Source organism: Macaca nemestrina, chromosome 12 (assembly GCF_043159975.1).
Source record: "Macaca nemestrina isolate mMacNem1 chromosome 12, mMacNem.hap1, whole genome shotgun sequence".
NCBI classification, from domain to species: Eukaryota; Metazoa; Chordata; class Mammalia; order Primates; family Cercopithecidae; genus Macaca; species Macaca nemestrina.
In genome coordinates this window covers 73,290-98,642 of record NC_092136.1, presented here as the reverse complement: position 1 = coordinate 98,642, position 25,353 = coordinate 73,290, and the positions used below count along the sequence as shown (strand labels likewise).

At 53.6% G+C, this 25,353-nt stretch overlaps 3 protein-coding genes and 1 long non-coding RNA gene across 6 annotated transcripts; 2 read left to right on the top strand and 2 right to left on the bottom strand.

Annotated features, from left to right (window-relative positions):
• The first annotated feature begins 19 nt into the window (after window positions 1-19).
• LOC105494118 (Bet1 golgi vesicular membrane trafficking protein like) lies at window positions 20-10,372 on the top strand. Of its 2 annotated transcripts, XM_011762239.3 has the most exons (5): window positions 20-1,436; window positions 2,687-2,778; window positions 3,062-3,118; window positions 9,978-10,159; window positions 10,218-10,372. In XM_011762239.3, exons 1-5 carry the CDS (start codon window positions 1,418-1,420, stop codon window positions 10,240-10,242), a joined length of 375 nt encoding a protein of 124 aa, XP_011760541.1. In that variant the 5' UTR covers window positions 20-1,417; the 3' UTR covers window positions 10,243-10,372. The 2 variants fall into 2 exon arrangements, with proteins under 2 accessions (XP_011760541.1, XP_011760542.1); XM_011762240.3 differs by lacking the exons at window positions 9,978-10,159; window positions 10,218-10,372 and adding an exon at window positions 3,261-4,591 and having other exon boundaries at window positions 39-1,436.
• Window positions 8,559-12,149, bottom strand: CIMAP1A (ciliary microtubule associated protein 1A). 2 transcript variants are annotated; one of them, XM_011762242.3, is made up of 7 exons: window positions 11,894-12,149; window positions 11,526-11,642; window positions 11,188-11,388; window positions 10,652-10,753; window positions 10,234-10,355; window positions 9,295-9,435; window positions 8,559-8,861 (listed from the first exon to the last, which is right to left on the bottom strand). In XM_011762242.3, the coding sequence occupies exons 2-7, from the start codon at window positions 11,632-11,634 to the stop codon at window positions 8,772-8,774; spliced, it is 765 nt and encodes a 254-aa protein (XP_011760544.1). In that variant the 5' UTR covers window positions 11,635-11,642; window positions 11,894-12,149; the 3' UTR covers window positions 8,559-8,771. The 2 variants fall into 2 exon arrangements, with proteins under 2 accessions (XP_011760544.1, XP_070930089.1); XM_071073988.1 differs by lacking the exon at window positions 11,894-12,149 and having other exon boundaries at window positions 11,526-11,673.
• Window positions 12,150-13,785: 1,636 nt separating this feature from the next.
• On the bottom strand, window positions 13,786-15,267 carry LOC105494120 (secretoglobin family 1C member 1). The gene is made up of 3 exons (XM_011762244.3): window positions 15,185-15,267; window positions 14,453-14,652; window positions 13,786-13,942 (listed from the first exon to the last, which is right to left on the bottom strand). The coding sequence occupies exons 1-3, from the start codon at window positions 15,237-15,239 to the stop codon at window positions 13,910-13,912; spliced, it is 288 nt and encodes a 95-aa protein (XP_011760546.3). The 5' UTR covers window positions 15,240-15,267; the 3' UTR covers window positions 13,786-13,909.
• A 2,600-nt stretch (window positions 15,268-17,867) lies between these two features.
• On the top strand, window positions 17,868-23,855 carry LOC139357391 (uncharacterized). The gene is made up of 3 exons (XR_011610376.1): window positions 17,868-18,747; window positions 19,858-20,044; window positions 23,563-23,855. It is a non-coding gene; the product is annotated as an uncharacterized lncRNA (long non-coding RNA).
• The last annotated feature ends 1,498 nt before the right edge of the window (window positions 23,856-25,353 follow it).

Sequence of the window (25,353 nt, the reverse complement as noted above, 5' to 3'; positions counted from 1 at the left end):
GGAGGCCGGGACGGGACGCGGCGTCTGGTGGCGCTTCAAGGGGGCGCGGCCTGAGGCAGCACTGGCGGCTCGGAGGTTTTAAGACCCGAGTCGGGCCGAGTCGCCCTGAACCGGACTGATCCCCCTCCTTGTGACCGGGGCTTCTTGGGCCGGAATTTCCAACAGGAAAGGATCTCAGCCCCCACCGCGCCCTGCCACACACACAGTGACGCCCCTCGAGCTCCACAGAACCGATGGGATGTAGACGGGAAAGCCGAAGTGGAAAGGACTTTTCAGTCCCGGGCCATTGGGTTCGTTAGGCGTTTGCTGGGGAATGCAGGCGAACGGGACTCCCAGGTCCCTGCCTTTGTGGAGCTTATGTTCCAGAGGGGAAGGCAGACAAGGAAAAACAAAAGGACATGAGGCGGTCACAGGGCTGTGCTTCAAAAGAAGCAAAAGGTGACTGCTGGGCTGCAAGGGCTGTGAGGAAGTGCTGTTTTTGCTAACACTGGACGATGGGAAGCGAGCCGGGAAAAGACTGGAGGAGCCACTCCAGGCAGAAGGAGCAGCACTTGCAAAGGTGGAAGGGCCGTGAGGGGCCGAGAGAAAGGGGAGCAACGCAGTCTGGCCTGGACTCAGTTCCCTCTTGAAAAGCAAAGATCCTGCGTGTCCGTTTCAGTGGCCATCAGGAGGATTCAGTGACGCACAGGAAGCGCGGTCCACTGGCTCTTGTAACAAGTGCCCGGGAGCAAAGGCGTCTACGGCCCCCACTCCCCGTGCCGCCTCCCAGTCTCTTTCCCTGCTTCACTCTCCTGTAGCGCTTTCTGCACACCTGTATTCGACGCGGCGCGCACTCGCAGGCACTAGCGAGGCGCCGATCTCCACTTGACAGAGGAGGCACCCTTGCCCCCTCCACACCCAGGGCTCCTCGCGGGCTTCTGCCCGAGGGGCCTACTCCTCCCTCATGACCCGCCTGTGAATCCTTCCTAACCGTTAGGACCTAACGCATGGCAGCGTCTTTCCACCACCATCGTCTTGGCACTGAGCAAGCAAACGGCCCCGCCCCGCCCCACGTTCACAGGAACAACAAACAAACGTCACATCCGCGGTGCTGCTGTAATCCCAGCACCTTGGGAGCCCGGCAGGCGGGGGCTGCAGTGAGCTGAGATCGCGCCACTGCCTGGGCGACAGTGCTGAAAATAAGTCACAGCGACGCCCATCGCTTCCGCGACCCCGCGGTTCCCCACCCTCGGCCCTAAGCCGGAAATCAGCGAGCCCGACGCGGAAGCGGCTGGGCCATCTAGGGGCGTGGTTGGCGCGGAGGCGGGGCCATCGCTGGCGGGGGGCGGGGCCGGAAGCCCGTTCCCCGTGACTGCGCCACGTCTGAGGCGGCTGTGGCCGCGTCGGTGTTGGCGTCGAGGAGCCGGGGCAGGGCACGATGGCGGACTGGGCTCGGGGTGAGCGCGGGAGAGCGGAGCCGTTGGGGGCAGGGCCGGGCCGGAACCGACGCCGCTGCCTGTAGAGCCGCGTGCGCCTGCCTCTGGCCTCGGCGGGGAGGACCCTGTCAGGGGGGCGGATTCGGATCCTTCCGGGTCCCAGCAGGGCCGGGTTTCGGCCAGCACTGCCGCTAGGAAGGACGGCGGGCGGGGCGGCCCAGCAGCTCCAGCGAGGGCTCGCGCAGCTGCGGGGTCCCCCCACTCCCCGCCGCTCCCTGTGAGATCGTTTTGCATGGGTTCAGGGTGAGCGGGAGTCTCGGCATTCGACAGGTCCCGAGGCCAGGCCTTCGGAGTAGGCTGTGCTCCGCTGGTGTCCAGGCAGGCCTCTGCTAAACAACTTGGGCCTCGGTGGCCCCATTTCCCCTCCTGGAGCCCGTGTTCTTCTCTGCAAAGTGGGATATTGATGCCTGTCTTTCTGAGTTATGATGAGTAAAGGAATTAATGAACAGGAAGTGGTTGGAAGGACGCTGGCATCCCTTCCTTAACGTTGAAGCTAGGGAGAAGGTGGTTCTCACCCACCTGAGGTGACAGAAATTCCTTATCACCTGGCCCAGCCTGTCACAGGCCAGGCCTCTGCAAGCGCTGTGCCCTGGGTGTTGCAGGAAGCCCTGTGTGGGATGCAGACCAGGGATCACGCTCCTGGTCGACCTCAGCTCCCATCTCGGGGAATTGGGAACTTTGCTCAGCTGTTTTCTGTGCGGTAAAGGGCCTTCCCAATGTTCTGTCCTGGTTCCTTGCCACCTCTTCAGGACCCAGCTCAAAGGTCGTCCCTGCAGGAGCCTTTCTGCTGCCCTGCTGGGTACTTTTCCCAAGTCTTTCCTATGCTCTTAGCAGAGTTTACTCTTTTTCTATAAGAATGGGCTCCACATACACAGATGGCGACCTCCCTGGATGCAAGTGTCACATCTTACTAACATCCCAGAGCTGGGCCCAGTTTTTGCTACACAGTCTCAGAAGGTGCTGGTTGGACTGAACCCATTGTGGGTGCTGGCCCATCCCCACCTGGATGTGTACACAGGACACGTGTTCACATGACAGGCCCTTGCACACGTCGTCCTTTATGCAGTCTCTCTCACATGTGCAAGATTCACCTGCTGGAACCTAGGTTAGGGCCCCTCGATTTCTGACTCACCCAGCTGTGGTTGGAGTGAGAGGGGTCAGAGGCCTCGCTCCCCGATGGATGCAATCACTCAGCCCCTCTCTTTTCTCAGCTCAGAGCCCGGGCGCTGTGGAAGAGATTCTAGACCGGGAGAACAAGCGAATGGCCGACAGCCTGGCCTCCAAAGTCACCAGGCTCAAATCGGTCAGTGGTGGTCTGTCCTCTTACCTCCACCTGGTGCCCTTGGGGAATGGGGATCAGAGGGAAGGTAGAGGGCCCAGAGGAGTTTCAGGCAGTTTGCCGTCCTCCTCGTTCGATGCGTGGCTGTGCTCACCTGCATGAGGCCCCAGCTGACACCTGGACCTTCCTGCTGCTGCCCCACTGTGTCTGGCAGAGTTGTTGGCAGGGTTTGTCTGGTCTGGGAAGGGTGAGTGCTGTATTATGTGTCTGCTCTGGCCCAACCCTGCCCTCTCTGTGTGCTGAACAGCTCGCCCTGGACATCGATAGGGATGCAGAGGATCAGAACCGGTACCTGGATGGCATGGTAAGGGCCCACGGTGTGCGCGAATCAGTGCCCTGCCCCCAGCACTACCTGCTACAGAGCTTGCAGTGTCTCCTTCAGCACTGGTGCGGGTGGGTGGTCAAATCACCACTTCTGTGTGATCTTGCCGGGATTCTTCCCTTAGGACTCGGATTTCACAAGCATGACCGGCCTGCTTACAGGGAGTGTGAAGCGCTTTTCCGCAATGGCAAGGTCCGGACGAGACAACCGGAAGCTTCTATGTGGCATGGCTGTGGGTCTGATTGTGGCCTTCTTCATCCTCTCCTACTTCTTGTCGAGGGCAAGGACGTGAGACAGTGGGAGCTGGTGTCTGTGGGTGCCAAGGGCAGCCATTGTCTTCCCTGCCTGGCGTCTTGGGCTCCAGAGGACTTACCAGCAAAGTACTCCTTTGAAATTATAATCGTGGGCCAGGAATCCTTTCTGTGTGGCAGGAGGCTGCGGCTGCCTGTGACCTGATGAGCTCATGTTGGCTGGTCCCATGTGTGGAAGGGACTCTCTCGGGGAAACCAAGGCCCAGCCCCTCCCCCCTCCCCCAGATGCTAGAGACACAAGCAGAGCTGGGGCCGCAGCGTGTCTGGAGGAGCCAGGTCTGAGCAGAGCAACTGTTGAATCCCAGGCGTGGCCACCTGTGGCCTGCAGCCTTTCTCCCAGCTCTTGGGACGCTGACATCTGAAGGCTCCACGGTCGTGTCCTTGTCTGGATGAGGCCATGTCTGTGATCCAAGGTTCCTGGAACTGACACAGGAAGGGGCTGTGAACCCTAAGTGGGTGCTATCTCCTCCAACTGAGGCTTCTCAGCCTGGAGATGGCAGTTACTCCTGGCCATGGTTGCTGAGCACAGGAGACCAGTGCGGGCCACCCTGCTGTGAGTTCTCTGTGCCTACTCTCCAGTCCTGCGGATGAAGTGAGACCCCTGGGGAGAACGGGTTGTGGATGAAGGAGTGGACTGCAGCCTTGGCCTAGCCACTGGGTGGGATCCTTCTGGGTCCTGTGACTGTGTATCCAGGAGCAGAAACTTGTATTCTCAGGATTCAGAATCTACCCAGCACCAGAGATGTGTTTTCAGAAGAACAGACCTAGAAATGGGCCTCTCTGGCATTTCAGAGTCAGGCAAAGCAGGCAGGGCCGGGGAGCCACTGTGGGTCTACACAAGAAGGTTCCTGAGAGGCTATCAGTTGTTGCCATCTAGCTTGCTGGTAACTCTGGCGCCTCTGCCAAGCCCTCCCAGACTCCTCTGGCTGTGATGGCGTTCTGTGCCATCCTCCTTGTCCCCAGCCTCTGCAGGATACCCTCCCTACCCACCTCTCCCTGGGCCTTCCCTGTCCACTGGGCTGGGCTCATGTTCAAACAACTAGACTGGCAGGGCAACGGCTTTTCCCCACCTCAAGATGAGGTCCTTGACCCCTTGGCCTAAAAACACCTTTAAAGCTCTGTGCCCTTCTCTGTCCTGTTCCAATCTTCTGCCTCCCAGTCATTCCCTGGGGACTATGGGATCACTGTCCCGCAACCTGTGTGGCCACACTGTGTGTCCTGTCAATCCAGAACTGCCTCTGAGCTCCAGGCTGACCACAGATGAGCCACAGCCTGGTACCTGCAGCCCCACTTTGCTCACCCTTCCCCTCCCCTCCTTCTTCCTTCCACACAGCAAGCCCACCTTTCTCCATGCACGCTCACCATAGCCCCCTTCCTTGTGACCTGAGCCCTCCTTTGTACCTGGCTGAGGCTGTCAGCCTCCTGGAGGAGTGGGGTCCACCATCTTCCCCTATGCAGTGCGAGCTCACTTCTCACCCAGCAAGGTGGACTCACTTGCCTCCATGTCTCTGGGGCTTTGCTGTTGCTCTGAAACCTAGCTGGGCTGGTCTTGCTCCCAGCTTGCTTCCCCCTTCTCGGATGTCCCTTTGCAGGCGCCTGTCGTTCCTCAGGCACCAGTGTGCTTGTCTGCCACGGCGAGCTCGTCAGGGGCTTGTACCCTGGTCACCAAGCATGGTAGCAGCTGCCTGCGTTGGGTCTCCATCTGGTCACTGCAGGTGCCAACCCTTTATCTCCCATATTTTCCTGGGCCATGGAGGGCTGACCTCCATTTTGGGGAATGTGGTTGAGCTGTGGTAACCAGCTATACCCCAGGTGCCCTTCCCATGGTGGTACCCGCCCACCTTGCTGATGTGAACTAGGAAGTTAGGCTGCATCTCGGACTGGCCTTCGCTGGAGAGGTGCTTTGCTGTCTCGGAGTCTCAGTCACTGTGTTCCCTCCCCACCTGTCTCCATGGCTGTTTGCAGCCCTCCCAGGTAATTTGGGGTCTAGGCTGGACTTCCTTTGTGGTTTGCTTTTCTGCTTCTCACTCTTGTTGTATTTTTTTTTTTTTTTTTTTTTTGAGAAGGAGTCTCGCTCTGCCACCCAGGCTGGAGTGCAGTGGCCGGATCTCAGCTCACTGCAAGCTCCGCCTCCCGGGTTCCCGCCATTCTCCTGCCTCAGCCTCCCGAGTAGCTGGGACTACAGGCGCCCACCACCTCGCCCGGCTAGTTTTTTGTATTTTTTAGTAGAGACAGGGTTTCACCGTGTCAGCCAGGATGGTCTCGATCTCCTGACCTCGTGATCCGCCCGTCTCGGCCTCCCAAAGTGCTGGGATTACAGGCTTGAGCCACCACGCCCGGCCTCTTGTTGTATTAAGAAGGATTCCATAAAGGGAGAGTGGCAACCCTGCTGCTGCTGTGCCTGACCAGAGTTCTTGAGGGGCCCTGACCCTAACCCTCCAGCTCAGCCCTGTGCACCTGACCCTGTAAATGAGTGGGGTTTGCTGACTATAATCCCTGACACCAGTAAAACCAAAAGGAGTCTTGGGGGCTCAGTATGAGAGCCAGGGTTACACACTCTGCCAAGTAAGGACAAACTGCTAGGCTGTATCCCATAATTTCAGGATGAGAAACGTTAACAATAAAATTTTGTAGTACACATAACCTCATTAAGAACTAATCACGTGGTCTCTGTTGTCCTGATTTCCTTGGGATTTGAGGGAATTTTGTCTGCAGCTCACCCTGGTCCATAGACTGGCCATGGGCACTGGTGCTGTAAACCCTGTCCCTTATTCACCCCCTCAGGATTGACTGGGCAGAGCAGCCACAGACTCACCTGAAAGGGGCCTGCCCTCCACACCTGTGGGTATTTCTCGTCAGGTGGGACGAGAGACTGAGGAAAGAAAGAAGACACAGAGACAAAGTATAGAGAAAGAACAGTGGGACCAGGGGACTGGCACACTCAGCATGCGAGGACCTGTACCGGCGGCGGTCTCCGAGTTCCTTCAGTGTTTATTGATTACTATTTTCACTATCTCGGCAAGGAGAGTGAGGCAGGAAAACAGGGTGAACAGAGTGATGGTGGGGAGAAGGTCAGCAGGAAAACCTGTGAGTAAAGGAATATGCATCATAAATAAGTTCAGGTACTGTGCCTGGATGTGCATGTAGGCTAGATTTAGGCTTCTCTTTACCCAAGCATCTTAGTGTAGCAAAGGGTAACAGAGCAGTATCACCACCAGCATATTTCGCTTCTAGCCACGGGGCAGTTTTCTCCTACCTTAGAATAAACGAATAGTTGGCTTTACACCAAGACATTCTGTTCCCGGGGACGTGGGAAACAGGCCTTCCTCTTTTACGCATCCTCCTCAGCACAGACCCTTTACGGGTGTCGGGCTGGGGGACAGTAAGGCCTTCCCTTGCCAGGAGGCCATATCTCAGGCTGTCTCAGTTGGGGGAATCCTTGGACAATACCCAGGCTCTCTCGGGCGGAGGTGCCTGCGGCTTTCCGCAGTGCAGTATGTCCCTGGTTAATAGAGAATGGAGAATGGTGATGACTGTTACCAAGCATGCATCCTGCACAGCCCTAAATCCCTTAAACCTTGATTCCATACAGCACATGTTTCTGTGAGCACAGGATTGGGGCTAAGGTTACAGATTAATAGCATCTCAAAGCAGAACAATTTTTCTTTGTACAGATCAAAATGGAGTTTCTTTTGTCTTCCTTTTCTACGTAGACACAGTAACAATCTGATCTCTCTTCCTTTGCCCCACACTCACCCGCTTCCTGCTGTGTTACCTTTCCCTGCCCAAGTTCCTGAAATGCAGATGGGGTTCCTGATAGCATCACCACTTAGGGAATAAGGGAGGAGGTCGGGCGCAGTGGCTCATGCCTGTGAGCTCAACACTTTGGGAGGTCAAGGTGGGTGAATCACAAGGTCAGGAGTTCGAGACCAGCCTGACCAACATAGTGAAACCCCATCTCTACTAGAAATAGGAAAATTAGCCGGGTGTGGTGGCACGTGCCTGTAGTCCCAGCTACTCAGGAGGCTGAGGCAGGAGAATCACTTGAACCTGGAAGACGGAGGTTGCAGTGAGCTGCAGTGAGCTGAGATTGCGCCATTGCACTCCAGCCTGGGTGACAGAGCGAGACTCCATCTCAAAAAAAAAAAAAAAAAAAGTAAACATAAAGTGCTTTGAATCCACAGCCTGGCATGATGACAGCTAAGTGAGGGTCAGCAGCTGTATTGTGCTTTATACAGGTGCGGGTGATGGTCCTACCAGTGTGTCTGTCAAGGTCACCTGTCCTCAAATGACCTCCCTGAAAGGCTGGGTTGAAATCCAGCCTCCACTTCTTGAGGCTTGGCCTTGAACTCCTGGACAGCCTCTGGAGATCCCCCTCTTCAGGCTCAGCGGACACCCCACCTTCCCTGTCCATGTATTCCTTGTACTCCCTGTATTACCCATTGATGTGTAACAGGTCACCCTAAAGCTTCACTTAAAATAGCAATGATTTATCGTGTCTCATTGGATTGGAGACGGGGTACTGCCTCAGGGTTGGCCGTCTTTGCTCTATCATGTCGAGGCCTCACTGGGAGATGTGGTCCTGGGGCTGCCTTCACTTGAAGGCTCACTCACAGGTCCAGAGGTCAGTGCTGGTGAGTGGAGGGCCTGGCCGGCCTGAGTGCCTGTGGCCGAGCTGAGTGCCCAGATGAAGCATTCAGTCTCACCATGGTTGGGCTTCCTCACAACATGATGGCTGGTGCTGGAGCAAACATGGACACGTGGCAGAAGGGTGGGGGTAGGGTGGGCTCTGGTGTCCAGGCAGAAGCTGTTTCCTTGGCATGTTGTATGCTTGGCCTCAGAAGCCTGGTGGCATCACTTCTGCCTCTTTATTCAGGAGACCCACAGGCTGCAGCGTCTTTGAGTTCAAGGCAGAAAGCATCAGGAGGGACAGTGTGGAGCAGGGTGTCCGAGGCACTCAGGCGCTCCCATCTCTCCCCACACAGACCCTGGGCCCTCCCATCTCTCCAAGCTGACCCTGGGCCCTAGAAGCCAGGATGGGACCCATGTGAGCTGACAGCGCATGGGACTCCTTTCTGGAAAAGCCTGATCTTTTCACCAAGACAAACCTCATTAATGCAATGTGATTTATTAAATACTTTCGGCACAGCAGAAAACAAGATTAACATATGGTAAAATAGCATAGAAAAAAAGTAACTGGTTACAGTTGCCCAAACAAGCGTGCTCTGCCCTGCAGGGCCAGGCTGGCCCAGCCCAGCTGGTGAAGACAGCCTCGAGCTCTGTGGCCTGGTGGATCTCTTGTGCAGACACTGGGCGTGATGGAGCTACTCCACATCAACCACCAGGGGAATCATGTAGTCAGAGTGTTTGATGCCAAAGGTGACAACTGGGGCGCAGGGCTTGGTCAGGGTCACCTGGGAGAGGAGGGGCTATGATAAGAGCCAGCACCCCTGCCCCCACCTGCAGGTCTCTGCCCTGGCTGGGGCTGGGCTGCTGTCCTTCCGGAACCTGGGGCCAAGGTGGCCAGCAGCTGTGCTCCCAGTTTGAACACAGAGGACTCAGCAGTAGTAGCTGTCACGGTGTCTAGGGAAAAGGGCAAGGCCTCTGCTTCCTGTCCCTGAAGGGTTACCTGTGGGGCTAGTGCTGGAAGTGTACAGGGTCCTCAGGGTGCAGGTGCCTCCCCTCCCCACCCACCCCTCCACCCCCTCTTGGCTGTGTCCTTCCATAGCCCAACGCTGTTTCCCCTTGTCTGTGTCCCAACCCCCCTCCCCTGCTCTTTCCTACATGTTCCTCTGGGTCAGGCCCCCGACCCCACCCTGACCCCTCTGAGCTGTGCTCTTCCTGGACCTTCTCAGGGCTGTGGGCGCCTGGTCCTGGCTTGAGGGTCTTGTCCCCTGGGGGCTCTACACGGGCAGCCATGGTGTACTGCGGAGCCTTGAACTTGGTCACCTGCACGTCAGTCTGGTGGTAGGCTGCGGGACCTGGGGTCTGAGAGGTAAAGGAGGCTCAGACAAACTCGGCCTACCCAGGGCGCATGGCCCTAGAGGACAGGGAGCAAACTTGGATGGAGGGTTTCAGGCCGAGTCAACAGGGTCAGCTACAAGTTGGTGCCCGTGCATCAGGGTCCCCTTCTGTCTTCTGTCACACTGTGGAGACCACACCCCCCTGCTTGTGGGGCACCTTCTCATGTGGGGGTCGCTTCCTCCATTTCAGCCTCACGCTGGCAATGACCTCCCCCGTGTGTGCCAGTCCTGGGAACATCCCTGAGCCTGTGTGAGAGAGGCTGTCGCTGCCCCGCTGGACCTGAGGGCCTGGGGCTGGCAAAACCAACGTGGACAAGGGCTGCTGGGTGCCACGATGCTGCTTTCCCATCTCAGGCCCCTCAAGCTCTCAGGCATGTGCCACCCAGGGCCTTCGCACTGGCTGTTTCTGAAACCAGGACCCTCCTCCCGCAAACAGCTCATGGTTTATTTTTTCCTCCTCCCCTTCTTTCCATGCCATCCTATCTAAGATTGCCTCTCTCTCTCCAGGCAGTGCTTCATAAACCCCATCTCTTGTCCTCAGCACTGTCCAAGCTGGGGCCTGGGCCTCTCCCTTCTGGCCTATTGCCTGCCCCTCCTCAGCACTGCAGCATGACCCCAGCATGTGGCAGGCACCCAGAGGATGAAGGGCTGAGAGGGCTGAGGGGCATTGGCAAGGCAGGGCCGAGCTGGTGAGTCCTGGGTTCTGGGGGAGGGTTCAGATGACTGGGGGTGATTCTCCGTTCTCAGCTGGGGTGACCCTTGCCTTGTGTAGGTCGTCGCTGAAGCTGCCCAGCTTGCTGCGGCCCTTGATGGAAAAGGAGGGCTGGGAGACCTTGCCGACGGTGTTGGGCCCCATCACCATGGGCAGCATGTACGCAGCGGGGCCTGCAGGGTGGACGGGAGCCTCAGGGTGGACGGGAGCCTCAGGGTGGAACAGGGCCCACCGCTCCCTCCCTGGGGCTCCCCCAACTCTGGACGGGAGCCTCAGGCCGGAACAGGGCCCACCGCTTCCCTGGGGCTCCCCCAACTCTGGACTGGAGCTTCAGGCCGGAACATGGCCCACAGCTCCTTCCCTGGGTTCCCCCAACTCTGGAGATCAGCCGTCAGGCTGCCCCATCTCACCCACCCCACCCAGGATCCACAGGTCCATTTGGCTGAGGATGGTTGGGGCTGCTGCAGACCTGGGGTGCTGTCCACTCGGAACGTCTTTGTTCGGGCGGAGATGGAGTGGCTGGGCGCTGAGTCAAACACGTACTTGGTGGATTTCTCTGGAAAGTAGTCACCTGGACAAGGAGCCAAGGGGGTTTCTGGGACAAGCAGGTGGGTATGCAGCCCAGTTTGGGGGCTCGAGGACTCCCCAACATTCCAGGCATAGGGCCCCTGGGCTCCAACACAGGTGGTGACCAAGTCTGGTCAGGGGGTGTCCAGGATGGAAATACTGACTTCGGGGCTGGGGAGACAAGGGCCATTTTTGAGCAGGGAGAGTGGGGTCTGACGTTGGCCTGGCAGAGAAAGGTCCAGGTCGAAGCTGGGTTCTAGGGCCAGAGTCTTCTCTGCCCAGGTGTGATGGTGGCCCTTCAAGAGAGAAAGATGGGACAGGAGGAGCCTGGACGGCTGAGCTCTCTCACACCCTTGCTGCCATGAGGTTAGGGTCACCTAGCAGGGAGGGGCAGGCCCGGGGCTGCGCAGGGCAGGAGCCTGAGACAGGGTCACTAACCTGGGCCGGGGGTCAGCAGAGTCTTGCTGTGGTAGCGCCCCAGGATGGAGTAGGCAGGGCCAAGGTCCTTGCCAGTCCTCAGTATCTTGGGGTTTACATTATAACGGGGTCCTGGGGAGCAGTTCTCTGCCAGGAGCATGGGGGCCCCGCGGAAGCTGTAGGCTGGCGCACGGAGCTTGGTGGGCGTGTGCTTCACGAAGCCTGTGGACACAGTGGGCCCTGAGCAGCCTGGACCTGCCCTTCTCCCCGCGGGGAGTCAGGGATCAAGCCCCAGGCCCTTCCCGGCCCCCCCACCTGCCCGCCTGGCTCCTGACCCTCCCAGGCTCTCAGGCTCTTACCAGTTGTTGGTGGAATCAGGTACTTGGGTCCAGGGCTGCTGTAGAGGGCCATGATGGGTCCCCGGGGGCGATGGGGCCTCCAGGTGCCCATCCATACCTCCTCCGTCATGGCCAGCTCTGTCCATAAGTGAGAGGCTTACCAGGTGCTGGGAGGCCCGACCTGTCCCAGGCCGGCCCCTGATGCCCCCGTCCCTGCTCTTGCTGACACTGAGGGGTAGACCTGCTGAACCTGCCACAGCGTCCTCAGTGGGGATCTCCAGCTGGGAGCCAGGAGTAAGGGATGGTAGGTGCTTTCTGCATGGGACTGTGAGCTCCTCACCAGCTTAACTGTATCCCAGAGCTACTGTCCATGCTGGCCCTCAACTCACCACCGTTTTCGGCTCTAAGGGAGCCCTGGGCGGGTTTCTCCTACTTAGAGTGGTGATCAAAGACGGGGAACTTCTTGATTGAGGCTGTGCTGAGGGGCAGGGAGGGGGCCCCCCAGGAGGGAACTATAACTTCTTCGGCGCAGGGACAGCACTCAGAGCAGCCTACGGACCCATCCTCCTCAGAGACCGTCCTGTCCCCCCTGGCCTTGGTGCCAGGGAGTTCCTGCAAAAGGAGCATGGAGAGAAAGGCCTTCTCTCTTCAGGGGCTTACAGAATTGGGGAGAGGTCCCCCAGTCTAAACTCTAGAATGTGGCTCTGTGGGATGATGGGTTCTAGATTCTGTCTGTGTGACCAAGACAATGGCCTCTGCCTTTGATCCCCTCACCAGATCTCACCACCAGGTCCCCTCACCAGGTTCCACCAACAGGACACCCCTATAAGTCCCCCTGACCAGGTTCCCCTCACCAGGCCTCCCACCACCATGTCCACTCACCAGGTCCTCCTCGCCAGGTTTCCTTGGCCATGTCCCCTCACCAGGTTCCCCTCACCACGTCCCCTCACCAGGTTCCCCTCACCACGTCCCCTCACCAGGTTCCCCTCACCACGTCCCCTCACCAGGTTCCCCTCACCACGTCCCCTCACCAGGTTCCCCTCACCATGTCCCCTCACCAGGTACTCCTCGCCAGGTCCCCTCACCAAGTCCTCCTCGCCATGTTTCCTTGGCCACGTCCCCTCACCAGGTACTCCTCGCCACGTCCCCTCACCAAGGCCCCCCATGTCCCCTCACCAGATTCCCCTAAGTTCTCTCACCAGACCACCCCTCACCAGGCCCCCTCACCATGTTTCTCTCACAAGGTCCCCTCAACCAGGCGTCTCCTCATGAAGTCCCCCTCACTGGGTCCCCTCACCAGGTCCCCTGTAACCAAGTCCTCCAGGGCCCCCTCCTAGGGCTTCGTCAGCCAAATGGAAATCCAGGCAGAGACCATCTAGGCAGGTGGACAGAGCACAGAGCCAGACAGCACCGCGTGGCCTCCTGGCCAGGCTCAGACAGGACAGAGGTGTGGAGAGGGGGTCAGGGCAGTGAAGTTTCAGGGCTCAGCACCCAGGGTGGCCAAGGATGTGTCAGTTCCACTCAGCTGTGCCCCCAGAAGAGACGATAGATTGGGAAACTGAGGTGCTGGAAGGTTCTGGCTGTGGGAGAGCCTGGGATCCAGGGTCAGGATTAGGGTCTGTGCTGGTTGTGGTGGGCGTGAGTCATTGTGGGCGCTGCTGCTGCCCTGGCTGACCTCGTCAGAGGCTGCTCACCTGTGGCTCCCATCCCCCTTGGACACGGGTGTACCTTTTTTTCTCTCGGCCTTGTCGGGGGTCGTCTTGGGGCTTGAGCTCCTCCCAGTGTCTTCTAGGCAGACTCTTTCCTTGGACGACTTTGGGAAGAGAGATTGTTCTCAAACCCGCTGGACCTGGGCTGCCCGTGTGACTGTTTTTTGCACACAGCTATTGTCTTACGACACCAGCTTTCAGATGCTGAGCAACCCCCGCCCTGACCTAGCCCAAGGGCGACATGGGGTCTGTGTCCACCCAGTCCTGGACACTTCCTCTTTCTGGGGCTCCCTGTCTCTCCCACATCATACTACTGCCTCTGCCGCCCGTCTCCCTCTGGACGCCCTCTGTCCACATGGTGCTGTCTGGCTCTGTGCTCTGTCCCCCTGCCTACGTGGCGTCTGCCTGGATTTCCATTTTGGGTCTTGCCTGTGGTGTGCCTGCTCCTGTGTGGACCCTGTGTGCCCCTCTGTAGAGGCCTTCACACGTGTGGCTGTGTCCCTGAGTATGTTCCCAATGTCCCCATTTGTGTGTCCGTCTGTGGGGGGAGAGAGAGGAGCCAGAGCCTGAGCTGCGGAAGGCTTTATTGATTACACGGTTTGAGGGTAAATTTCCATGTGGGGAGGTGGTAGTGGGCGGCGTGTCCATGGCTGCTTGTGTGGCAGGTCCTATGGCTGAGCCATGTCTGAGGTCCACTTAGGCACCGTCCTGACTGCCCAGCACATGCACCTGGAAGGCAGACACACGCGGACTAAGAGGGCTGTGATCAATAAGCGGAGAGCCACAGCTCCATCAGGCAAGCAAGGCCCTCTGTGGGGGGATCTGGCATATTGCTGCCCATCTCCTCCCAGCAGCTGAGTGGTGTGTGTGCATGCATGATGGTGTACACACATGTATGTGTGTGCGTATCCCAGTGTGAGCATGCGTGTGTGAATGTGTTTATACATGTGTGCACGCAGTGTGCATTGCATGTCTGCACCTGTGTTTGGATCTCTGTGTATGTTCACATGTGTGCGTGGAGGAGTAGCCCACAGACTGGGGAGGAGCAGGTCTATGGAGTCTGGGGGCCGCTCTGTGGACAGGAGGTCTGGGGTGCCCACCTGAGCTGGCTGATGCGGGTTCAATGTCTGTGGGTGGTGTGATGTCTGTAGGTGGTAGGCTGTGGGGGTGCTGTGTTGGGTGATCTTGGTAAGGCTGCAGGTCTTTAGAAAACGGTGTGCCCCCCCCCTGCCCTCATACCAGCAGCTTGATCAGCTCTGCCTTGTGCATTGGCTGCAGGCCGTCTATGCAGGACTTGAGTTCAGTCATTGCTGCCTTGGCATCTTCGTTGACATTGTACTTGCCCAGGGGCCCATCATAGAGCTCCTCTGGGGTCCCCACCAGTAGTGTTTGCAGGAAGTCCATGAAAAACTCATTGCAGTCCTCCCCTGTGACCAGCCCTGCATCACGAGCGAGATGATGCCAAGACAGGACAGGGTGACTCCGGTGCAACCACAGCCCCGGACCTGCCCCAGGGCTCCAACCTCCATGGTCTCCAGACCTTCCCCTTCAATGCCCACCCCTCCTCCCCAGGGCTTCCTCCACAACACCCCCAACTCCACCTTGCCCGAAGACCCCTTCACATCCCCCTTAATCTTAGCTGCTCCAGTTTCCACTCAGCATTCCCTGGGATCACCAGGGAAGGAAAGTTAAGCCCCTGGTGTGGGGGAGTTTCCCCTGATGAGAAGCTGGTCTGACCAGGGGCTTGAAGGGCCAGGTCAGGCTGGATGGGGCTGGGGTAGGGTCAGCTGGGCTTTGTCTTCGGTTGGGGTGGAGTTGGGTGGGCACGGGTTCTGCAGGGTCCTTACCCACTTCTGTGACAGGTGCAGGTGGAATGTTCACTGCGGGGGCCTAATGCCAGGATTTTACCTTCTCGGGTACCCCCAACCCCCTGCCCCTGAATGTTCTGGAAACCCAGTGGCACAGACTCACGGCAGATGCAGAACAGGGTGAGGGCCACCAGCAGGAGGGCACGGCTCCCCTTCATGCCAGCAATCTCAGGAGCTGCCTCCAGCCAGAATCCCGGGATTTTATGCCTCACCGGGCAGCACCTCTCCCACAGGGCGGACCAGACCTGCCCATTATGATCTGGCAGCCAGCTCAGATGAGGTTTATTCACATCCCTGTCTCCCAGTGGGTGCCAAGCAGCAACAGGCATGGGGTGGCTGTGTGACAGGTGGTTGGCAAGTGGCTTTAGGGTGTGTCAGAGAGAACAGGTGTGTTAGGAGGGAACACTGGTGAGGGAGGCCATGCCAGCCGGTCGGTGAAGAAGGCAGCGGGTCCTGGTCACCAAGGGCCTCTAGTCATGCCTGCCCTTGAGGCCGAGGGTGGTGGGATCTGGGCTTGGTCCCATGCCTTTCTTTTGAGGTAGGAATCCCTCCTCTTATCACTGTGCTGTGTGATCAGGGTTTGCATCTGGAGGTCTCTAATCAGGCAGGGCCCCCTCAGTACTCAGATGGGGGTGGCTGACTGGGGGAAGGGGGTGCAGGCTGCACCAGTGGACACTGCCGTAGGACTGCCTGGGGACTGTGGATCTATGGGGTGAGGAGCAGCCCAGTGGCAGTGCCTAGAAGAGAGAAGGTGGCCTGAGAGGATCCGAGAGACATAGAGCTGGCCATGCCGGGGCCAGGTCTGAGCAGGAAGTGAGGAATGGGAGAGGCTGGAGGTACATCAGTAGCCAGGACAGCAAGGAGAGGTCGAAGGCCCTGGGGAGATGGTCCCAGGACATATTACAATGGACACAGGAGGTTGGGACACCTGGAGTCACCTAACAAAACCACCCCAAGAGAGGCCATGAGTAGGGGTTTCCCAGTCCAAATACACTCTCTGTGTATTTGGCTGAGCCACACGGTCCAAATACAAAGGGCCCCTGCTGCCACCTGGTGGCTGATGGCGTCCCCAGGATCCCGGGCCACTCGCGTTTAGGGTCTCTGGAAGACCAAGGTCCTTGTTACAGTGAAGGACTCCTAAATGAGCAGAGATTTACACCTACTCCAAACAATGAAATAAAATCCCATCGTGGACAAAGTATGCGGGATGGAAATAAGGCTAGGGTAAGGGTTAGGATGAGGATTATGGTTATGGTAAGGGGTTAAGGGTTAGGGCTCAGCATTGGTTAGGAGTTAGGGATACAGTAGGGCTGGGTTAGGGTTAGGGTTTGGATTAGGGTTCAGGATCGGGTCGGGTCAGGTTCAGGTCAGGTCAGGGTCGGGTTGGGTCAGGGTCAGGGTTGGGGTAAGGTCAGGGTCAGGGTCAGGGTTAGGGTTAGGGGTAAGGTCAGGGTCAGGGTCAGGGTGAGGGGTAAGGTCAGGGTCAGGGTTAGGGGTAAGGTCAGGGTCAGGGTCAGGGTTAGGGGTAGGGGTAGGGTTAGGTGTAGGGTTAGGTGTAGGGCTAGGGGTAGGGTTAGGGTTACGGGTTAGGGTCAGGGTTAGGGTCAGGGTCAGGGTTAGGGGTAAGGTCAGGGTCAGGGTGAGGTCTGGTTCAGGGTTAGGGTCAGGGTCAGGGTTCGGGTTCGGGATCAGGTTAGGTTTTGGGTTCAGGTTCGGGATCGGGTTAGGTTTCGGGTTCGGGTTAGGGTTAGGGTCAGGGTCAGGGTTCGGGTTAGGGTTCGGGTTAGGGGTTATGGTTCGAGTTCAGGTTCGGGTTAGGGTTCTGGTTAGAGTTGGGGTTAAGGGTTAGGGTTCGGGTTGGGGTTGGGGTTCGGGTTCGGGTTCAGGTTGGGGTTGAGGTTCGGGTTGGGGTTCGTGTTCGGTTCGGGGTCAGGGTTCGGGTTGGGGTCAGGGTCAGGGTTAGGGTCTGGGTCAGGGTCAGGGTCCAGGTCAGGGTGCGGGTCAGGGTCAGGGTCCGGGTTAGGGTCCGGGTCAGGGTCCGGGTCAGGATCCGGGTCAGGGTCAGGGTCTAGGTCCGGGTCAGGATCAGGGTCAAGGGTCAGGGTCAGGGGTCAGGGTCAGGGGTTAGGGTCTGGGTCCGAGTCCGGGTTTGGGTTCGGGTTCGGGTTCGGTTTAGGGTTAGAGTTGGGGTTAGGGTTTAGGGTTAGGGTTGGGGTTGGAGTTAGGGTTGGGTTAGGGTTAAGTTTGGGATTGGGGTTGGGGTTGTGGTTAGGGTTAAGGTTAGGGTTAGCAAATTTCTCAACTTGTCGACCGTTGTTATTAACTGAGCGGGAATTAGGAGAGGAGCCTGGTTCTCTCCACACACCCCAGCAGGTACACCGCCCATGTGCCTGTGGATAACAGCGGTTCCTGTAGGGCCGGCATGTGTGGACCAAGTAGCTGTGAAATTTCTTCTGAAGAAAACGCACAGGAGGACGCGGGTGAGCTCAGTGGAGAGGGGCACTACCCCAGGGGACGTCCACATACATGGACATGTGAACCCCGAATATCTGAGATGATCTCAGTCAATTTGGAAAGTTTATTTTGCCAAGGTTGAGGACGCATGCCTGTGACACAGCCTCCGGAAGTTTTGATGACATGTGCCCAAGGTGGTCGGGACACAACTTGGTTTTATACATTTTAGGGAGACAGGAGACATCAATATATGTAAGATGAACGTTGGTTCCGTCGGAAAGGTGGGACAACTCGAAGCAGGGAGGGGGATTCCAGGTCACAGGTAGGTGAGAGACAGACTGTTGTATTCTTTTGGGTTTCTGAATAGCCTCCCCAAAGGAGGCCATCAGATATGCACTTATCTCAGTGAGCAGAGGGGTGACTTTGAATAGAAGGGGAGGCAGGTTTGCCCTAAGCAGTTCCCAGCTTTTTTCCCTTTAGATTAGTGATTGTTGGGCCCTCAGATTCATTTTCCTTTCACAGGCTAAACAGCTTTAGGAACTGAAAGGTTCATGAGGCTGTAAGGAAGAGTCGAGTTGCTCCAGGTGAGCCTGGGCCACAACAGCACGCAGGACCTGGGCGCCCACGAGGAGCTCCTGGGAGGGTTCGGGAAAGGGAGCCGTGAACCCTGACTATCTGAGATGGTTTCAGGTGATTTAGAAGGTTGATTTTGCCGAGGCTGAGAACGTGCACCCGTGACAGCCTCAGGAGATCCTGACAAGTGCCCAAGGTGGTCAGGGCACAGCTTGGTTTTAGGGAGACATGAGACGTCAGTCAATACATGTCAGAAGTACCTTGCTTCCATCCAGAAAGGTGGGGACAACTGGAAGCAGGGAGGGGGCTTCCAAGGTCACAGGTAGGTGAGAGACAAATGTTGCGTTGTTTTGAGTTTCTGGTTAGTCTCTCCAAAGGAGGCGATCGGATGTGCACCTATCTTAGTGAGGAGATAGATGATTTGGAATAGAATGGGAGGCAGGTTTGCGTTGAGCCGTTCCCAGCTTGGCTTTTCCCTTTAGCTTAGTAATTTTGGGGCCCCAAGATTTTCTATTCACAGAGCCTATGACTAGATTTGCATGTTTAGATCCCGCGAGGAGGCGGCTACACACATGCAGAAGTCATGCTGGTGGCCTGGACTCCGAAGGGAGAGAAGTGGATTTGAGAGACATTTAGGAGGTAGGATTGCCGGGGCCTTGGTGATAGCTTGGATGTGGAGGGCGGAGCAGGAGGGGTGTCAAGCAGATATTGCTCTTAGATTACCACCTGGGATATTAGGGAGAGTGAGTGGGCTGTTTTTTCTTTGTTAGGCAGAACTTGGTTTTGTGGTGCAGTAGGGTGCCTCAAATCAAAGGCCTGACTTCCTTGTACAGGCCAGACCCCACATGGCCGTTCCTGTGACTGCCAGGCCACTTTGAGGCTGAGAGACATGGTTTTGTCTGGCCTCTGCCCTGCACGTGTTTACGAATGACTTCTCTGTGTTGGCAGATTTGGGGGTCCACCAGATAGGATCCTGTGAAGAGACCTCAAAGGTCTTTAGTCCAATTTATAAAACATCATTTTGTTCATTATATCATTTCCACAATCAAAGATGAATAAAATATACAGAGGTTTATTTAGTGAATAAGGTTGATGGTGCACCTGTGCTAGGCAGTGTTTTAGTTCGTTGAGACACCAAGGAGTTGAGACAATCCTTTACCTTGGAGTTTTGTGTCTGTAAGTCCTGCTGTTGAGAGCTGTGTGTGTTAAAATGTCTGATGTGGGCAGGTGAGATCTGGGCCGTCTGTAAGGTTAGGTGAGAGGAGGTTGGTGTCCAGCAAGTATCCAGTGCCCCATCAACATCCCAGTTCTTGTCCACCAATCTTCCAGTTCTAGGACTGATGCGGAGGCCCTCAGAGCGACTTCAGAGGGGAAACAGCGTGCTCTGTGGCTGCCTGTTTTGGAGTGTAAATTGTAAATCCTCTGCAAACAAGAAGTTGGAAACAAGTAGCGTTTCAGCTTGAGTTTCTTGTAAATGGCTTGCAGTTGTATGAACCAGAGCATGTAATACCACAGGGCAACACGAGGGTCCCTCTATCACCATTTCTCCCAGTGGCCTAGGTGGGGATTTAAACAGAATAATGTGTGCAGCCTCATTGTGTGAAAGTCCAGTACTTTGTGCTTGGAGTGTCATCAGGGAAGGGCCCCTGACTTTGAAGGCTGCTGCGTCTTGCTCTGTGATAGGAGGCACAACATGGCCTTGGTCTTACGAAGACCTTGGGTGCCACAGCTCAATTCAGCCCTGATCAGTCTGATGCAGGCGCTGGGCCCTGGTTCTGGAGGTGAGAATACACCCTGGGCTTCCACTGCATGGCTGCCCTGTGAGCATTCAGGTGCTTATTTGGGGACTGATACGAGTCCTGGGCCAGATGCAGTGGTGCACACCTGGGAACCAAGCGTCCCTGCTTCTACTGGAGAATCTGGACAGATGTAAAAGGTAAGAAAGGCTGGGGGTAGGGGTTAGGGTTAAGGTTAGGCTTGGGGCTGGGGTTGGGATTGTGGTTAGGGTTAGGGTTAGGGTTGGGGTTGTGTTTAGGGTTATGATTAGGGTTTAGTGTTAGGGATTAGGGTTTTAGCGTAGCATTTTAGGGTTATGGTTAGGGGTTAGGGTTGGGGTTATGGTAAGGTGTTAAAGGTTAGGGTTAAGGTTTAGGGTTAAGGTTGGGGTTAAGGGTAATGGTTACAGCTTTTAGGGTTAGGGTACTTGGCAAAATGGGTCTACCCTCTCCCGGGTAACCCTGGCTCTAGGCCCTCTTTTATGTCCTGGCCTGCCCCACCAGTCCCCTGGAGCCCTCTGCTGACCTAACCTCCACGCTGTATGTTCTTACTTATAAGTGGGACATAAGCTATGATGATGATTCCAAGGCCTAAGAATGATAAGTGGGCTTTGGGGACTTAGGGGGAAAGGTGAGAGGGAGGTGAGGGATAAAACCCTACACATTGGGTACATTGTACTCTGCTTGGGCTATGGGTGGACCAAAATCTCAGAAACCATCAATAAATAACTTTAGCATTTAACCAAAACCACCTGTTCCCCAAAACTATTGAAATAAAATAAAATAAAATAAAATAACAACAACATATATCTTATTCCTTTGGTAGACCACATGGCCTAGCTCAAGAATTGAGTAAATACTTGTAAAATATAAGAATAAATGGAACAACTGGGTAAACACAGCTCATGCAGAGATGTCCAGCCATTTCAGAAGTGTTAAGGTTCAAAGCAGTGTTCCCTGCGCAGGCCCTGGGGTACCGCATTTTTGGGGAGGCACTGCCATCTCAAGCCTCCTTGTTTATGGCTCATGTTCTAACCCTCACACAGCACATGCTTGTCTTTAAAAACATCAAGGTGAAATAAACCACATGTTAATCAAGGTAGAATAAGTGGGCAATTAGAGAACCCACATAATTTAGTTGTATAATAGTAAACTTCTGCTGCATATTTAAAGGAAAATAGACAAGATACTCTTTTTTATAAAAAGTGAAATTATTCCACTGTTTCTGAATACTCACTGCTAAAACTCCACACTGAAGCACTGCCCAGAATGGTGGCCCATGAAGCGTTCTCAGTCTGGGACACGTTATTCCTTTTGTGTAAAAACTGCACCACTTTCAGACAGACTCTCAGGCAAAGACACAGAAAATTATCTCATTATTAGATTCGTGATCTGTTAGAGGTTTCCTATCGCTGAGGTCATCTGAGCCAGTAGTTTTCAAAATGAGTTGATGGCTTCATATCCTAAAATGTTGCATTTAAATTCTAGTTAAAAATAGTTTACTGTATTTTTCCATTCTAAGACAGATTTTTTTTTATGCTTTACTTTTTCTGGAATTAACATGCATCTTCCAATTGATCCACTGCATTAAATATGATGAGATCTCTTCTGTTATTCTAAAAAATTATCAATACATTTGTGATGAATATCGATTTAATAGCATCTCAGAATGTAAAACATCCAGGTTATAATCATTAACTCTTCTACAAGATTTACATACAAGAAGGTCATATTTCTTTCGTTTTATAAGTCAAATTATATCTAGCAGAAACTCACATGTGTGAAGATATGGAAGATTCCAATTCACGGAGGTTCCTCGTCATATTCTGTGCCAGACACTGGAGGCTGGGATGGTGGCACTTCATGCTCCTCACCTTCCTGTCTCACTACTTTTCCTGAGACTGCCAACTGCTGGCCCTTTACTCTGAAGGGGGTGAGAGGACCACTGCCCTGGCACTGGGGAGGGGATGCTCCTCACAGCACGGGAAGTGCCAGGAAGGCAGCCGTCACATGCCGGAACCTTGGCCACACCAACCACATCTGGGGAATTGCATGTGACTAGGGCCTAGCCCATTAGGAATGCCACTGTTCTGGGAACATCTCCCCGGCATCCTCATTTTGTTTTCCCATTGGCTAGTCCAGCTTAACCCCTTAGATGATTCTAGATCTCCCCTGAAAATACCTAGGTGAGAGTTATCCAGGCAAATTCTCTTTTCCTCCTTTAAAACCATAAAGGCCATATGCGTGTGTGTGTGTGTGTGTGTGTGTGTGTGTGTGCACGTTACAGAGAGGCCTAATCTGCAAAAGCACAGCTTGGCCTTCAGGAAATAGACAGGAAAAGGGAAAAGGGCTGCTTTATTATTTCCTTGTGCCTTCAAAGCACACACAAAGAAAATATCAGTTAGTACTTTCTCTAGTAATTCCATCTGTAACATTGAGCATTTAAAAGTTGTTGTAATACATTTAAATACCATGCCCAGACAAGCGCATTATAAAATATAGCATTAATGAAACAATTAAATGTCCCAACTTAACCTGTCTTCTTGTAAGCCGTGAAATAAATTTCTCCCACTATCTCTATGAATATGTTTACCATTTGTGCAAATATACCACTGAATAGAGATAGTAGACAATTTTTATTTTGACAGCAATCCACTCGTAAAATTACACACAAAAATTCTGCTATAACCTGTGTGCATTGGCAGATGCAATTAAATGTGAGCCAAGGCCCATTTGTTCATGCATGTGTTTTTATGATTTTGTCTGTTCCTTTTTTTGAATTACATATTTATAATACAGAATGTGAGAAGAGTTAGCTCTTTGTAGTTATTTAGCTGTAAGACATAGAAAACTGTTCTAGAACCTTTAAAAAGCAGTTGCAGGAATTTTTTTAAAGTCCCTGAAATTATAAGTCAAGATATTATTTTAAATTATTATTCTTTGAAACTACTTTTCTGTATACATCAAGATTTATCAATAACATATTAACAAAGTAGGAAAGTATAGTTACCATATTGTATAATGGCACCTCATGTTGCTTATTTCTTTTATAATTAAGTCATAAATTGAGCTCACAAAAATGTTTGTATTAATAAAATGATTATCATTGGTAATGTTGGAGTTTTTCTTGTACATTTTTATGTAACAACAAAAAAAGTTTTTACTATTAAAAATGGTTTAAAAAAAAATGGAGGAAGCCGAACCTTCATTTTATAAATACAATAACCTGAGGCTCATCAGGGCTGGTGACTCTCACAGGCGCACACCCGGCATTGCTGGATATCGCCTCAGGATCCAGAATGAATTTGAGCAATTCATGCTAAATTAATAAATGCACTTTAAAATAGGCCCATATTAATCCCAAAGTAACTAAACCTGTGGAATTTGTAAAAGAAGGTGTTTAGGAATGAGGACGTGGCCTTTCGACATTAGTTCTGATTCTCCCCTTTCTAAAAGAATCTACAGTCTCTATTTTCTCATGAAGAGATTTCAGAGGAGAGCCTGGTGGCACTTACAGCAGACATCACAGATGTCTGAGTGTTTCGGTTGAGGACGGTAAAGGCTTTGTTTGTTTCATAAAACCTTTGTTTTCCAGGGGAGAAAACACAGGTTGAGTCTAAAGTCAATCCTCCCATTGAAATATTTTAATGACGCTGAAAAAGGTTGTTGTGTTTCGCAGGTGCAAGTGGAGCTGTGCAGTCCTGACTTCTGAGTGGAGCTAGAGGAGAATTATGTTAATGCATTTGCACTCCTTTCTCAATTTTTAAATATAAATATACTTAAGCAACACTTTTTAATGAGAATAAAATAGTTTAACAATGTTTACGCACCTATTTTAGTTATTACATTCTCTAAGCTATTTTTATCCTCACAACCATGGAAGCACTCCACCGTCTCCATTTCAGAAAGTAGACAGTAACTGAACAAAACTGTCCACTTTTAAAAAACATGATTTATTTCATTATGAAAGTTCATAGTTGATGTAATTAATACCTTTTTGTGGTCTTAATTCAATGGGTGTGGGCATCTGCACGCTGTTGTGGGTCCACCGTTGTGGTGAAATCGCACACAGTGGTCTCACTGCCCTAAACAGCCAGGGCTCTCTACCTATCCATCCTTTCCTCTCCTCAACCCCTGTCAACCATTGATTGTTTTACTATCTATGTAATTTTCCCTTTTCCAAAATGTCATGTAATTGGAATCATACAGTATGTAGCCTTTTTGGCTTCTTTCACTTAGTGGTATGCATTTTGGGTCCCTGTGTGCCTTTTCATGATTAGATAGCTCATTTATTTTCTCACTGAATGATATTCCATTGTCTGTAGGTACCAGAATTTATTTATCCATTCACCTACTGAAGGACATGTTGGTTGCCTCCAGTTTCTGGTAATCCTGAATAAAGCTCTGAACATTTGTGTGCAATTTCTGTGTCGACATAACTTTTGAAGGAATGACAAGGAAAGGTGTATTTGCCTGATCCCAGGAATCAATATAAACATCCATGATAACCCCACCTTTTTATTTATTTATTTATTTATTTATTTATGTATTTTTTTTGAGACGGAGTCTCGCTCTGTCACCCAGGCTGGAGTGCAGTGGCCAGATCTCAGCTCACTGCAAGCTCCGCCTCCCGGGTTCCCGCCATTCTCCTGCCTCAGCCTCCCGAGTAGCTGGGACCACAGGCGCCGCCACCTCGCCCGGCTAATTTTTTGTGTTTTTAGTAGAGACGGGGTTTCGCCGTGTTAGCCAGGATGGTCTCAATCTCCTGACCTAGTGATCCGCCCGTCTCGGCCTCCCAAAGTGCTGGGATTACAGGCTTGAGCCACCGTGCCCGGCCCACCTTTTTTTTTAAATGTATGATTTGGATGAAACAAGAGAAAGAGACTGTTTCAAGGGAGAGGTAAAGGAAACAGTAATTTATACTGAGTGGCGTGGCCAAGTACACATATCTAATAAGCTGTAGGAGGAGTGATGCATATTTCTGAAAGGAGAAATGCATGCATGCGCAATTGAGTTTCTTGCTCCTTCATGGGTCCAATGTAAAAAAAACCGGCAGTGTTAGCGTGATCCCAGGGTGGAGTTTTCAGCCCTCTGACATTAAAAGTTGAAGCAGAGGACATGAAAACTCGCTCTGTGCATCCTGTGTATGCTGTCCAGAACCTCTCCATCATGGGTGGTCTCTTATCAGGCAAGAGAGGGGAGGCAGCTTCAGGCAGTTGGTTGAAATCGTTGGTGGAGTCTTTTGAAAGGCTTGTTTCCGTTAAAGCCTTAGGGAAGAAAGCCTCATCATGGTTAGCAAAGGAGGGGGTATAATGAGGTGTATCTGACCCCTGTCATCCCATCATGCCCAACTTGTAATAGGGGAGGAAAAAGAATTTTCTCTCTACCTTTACGGAATTCTAAGATGGGACCCTCTGTAAATCCGAGAACTCAGTTTTGAAAGTCACTCTGGGATCTCTTCAGCCAAGAG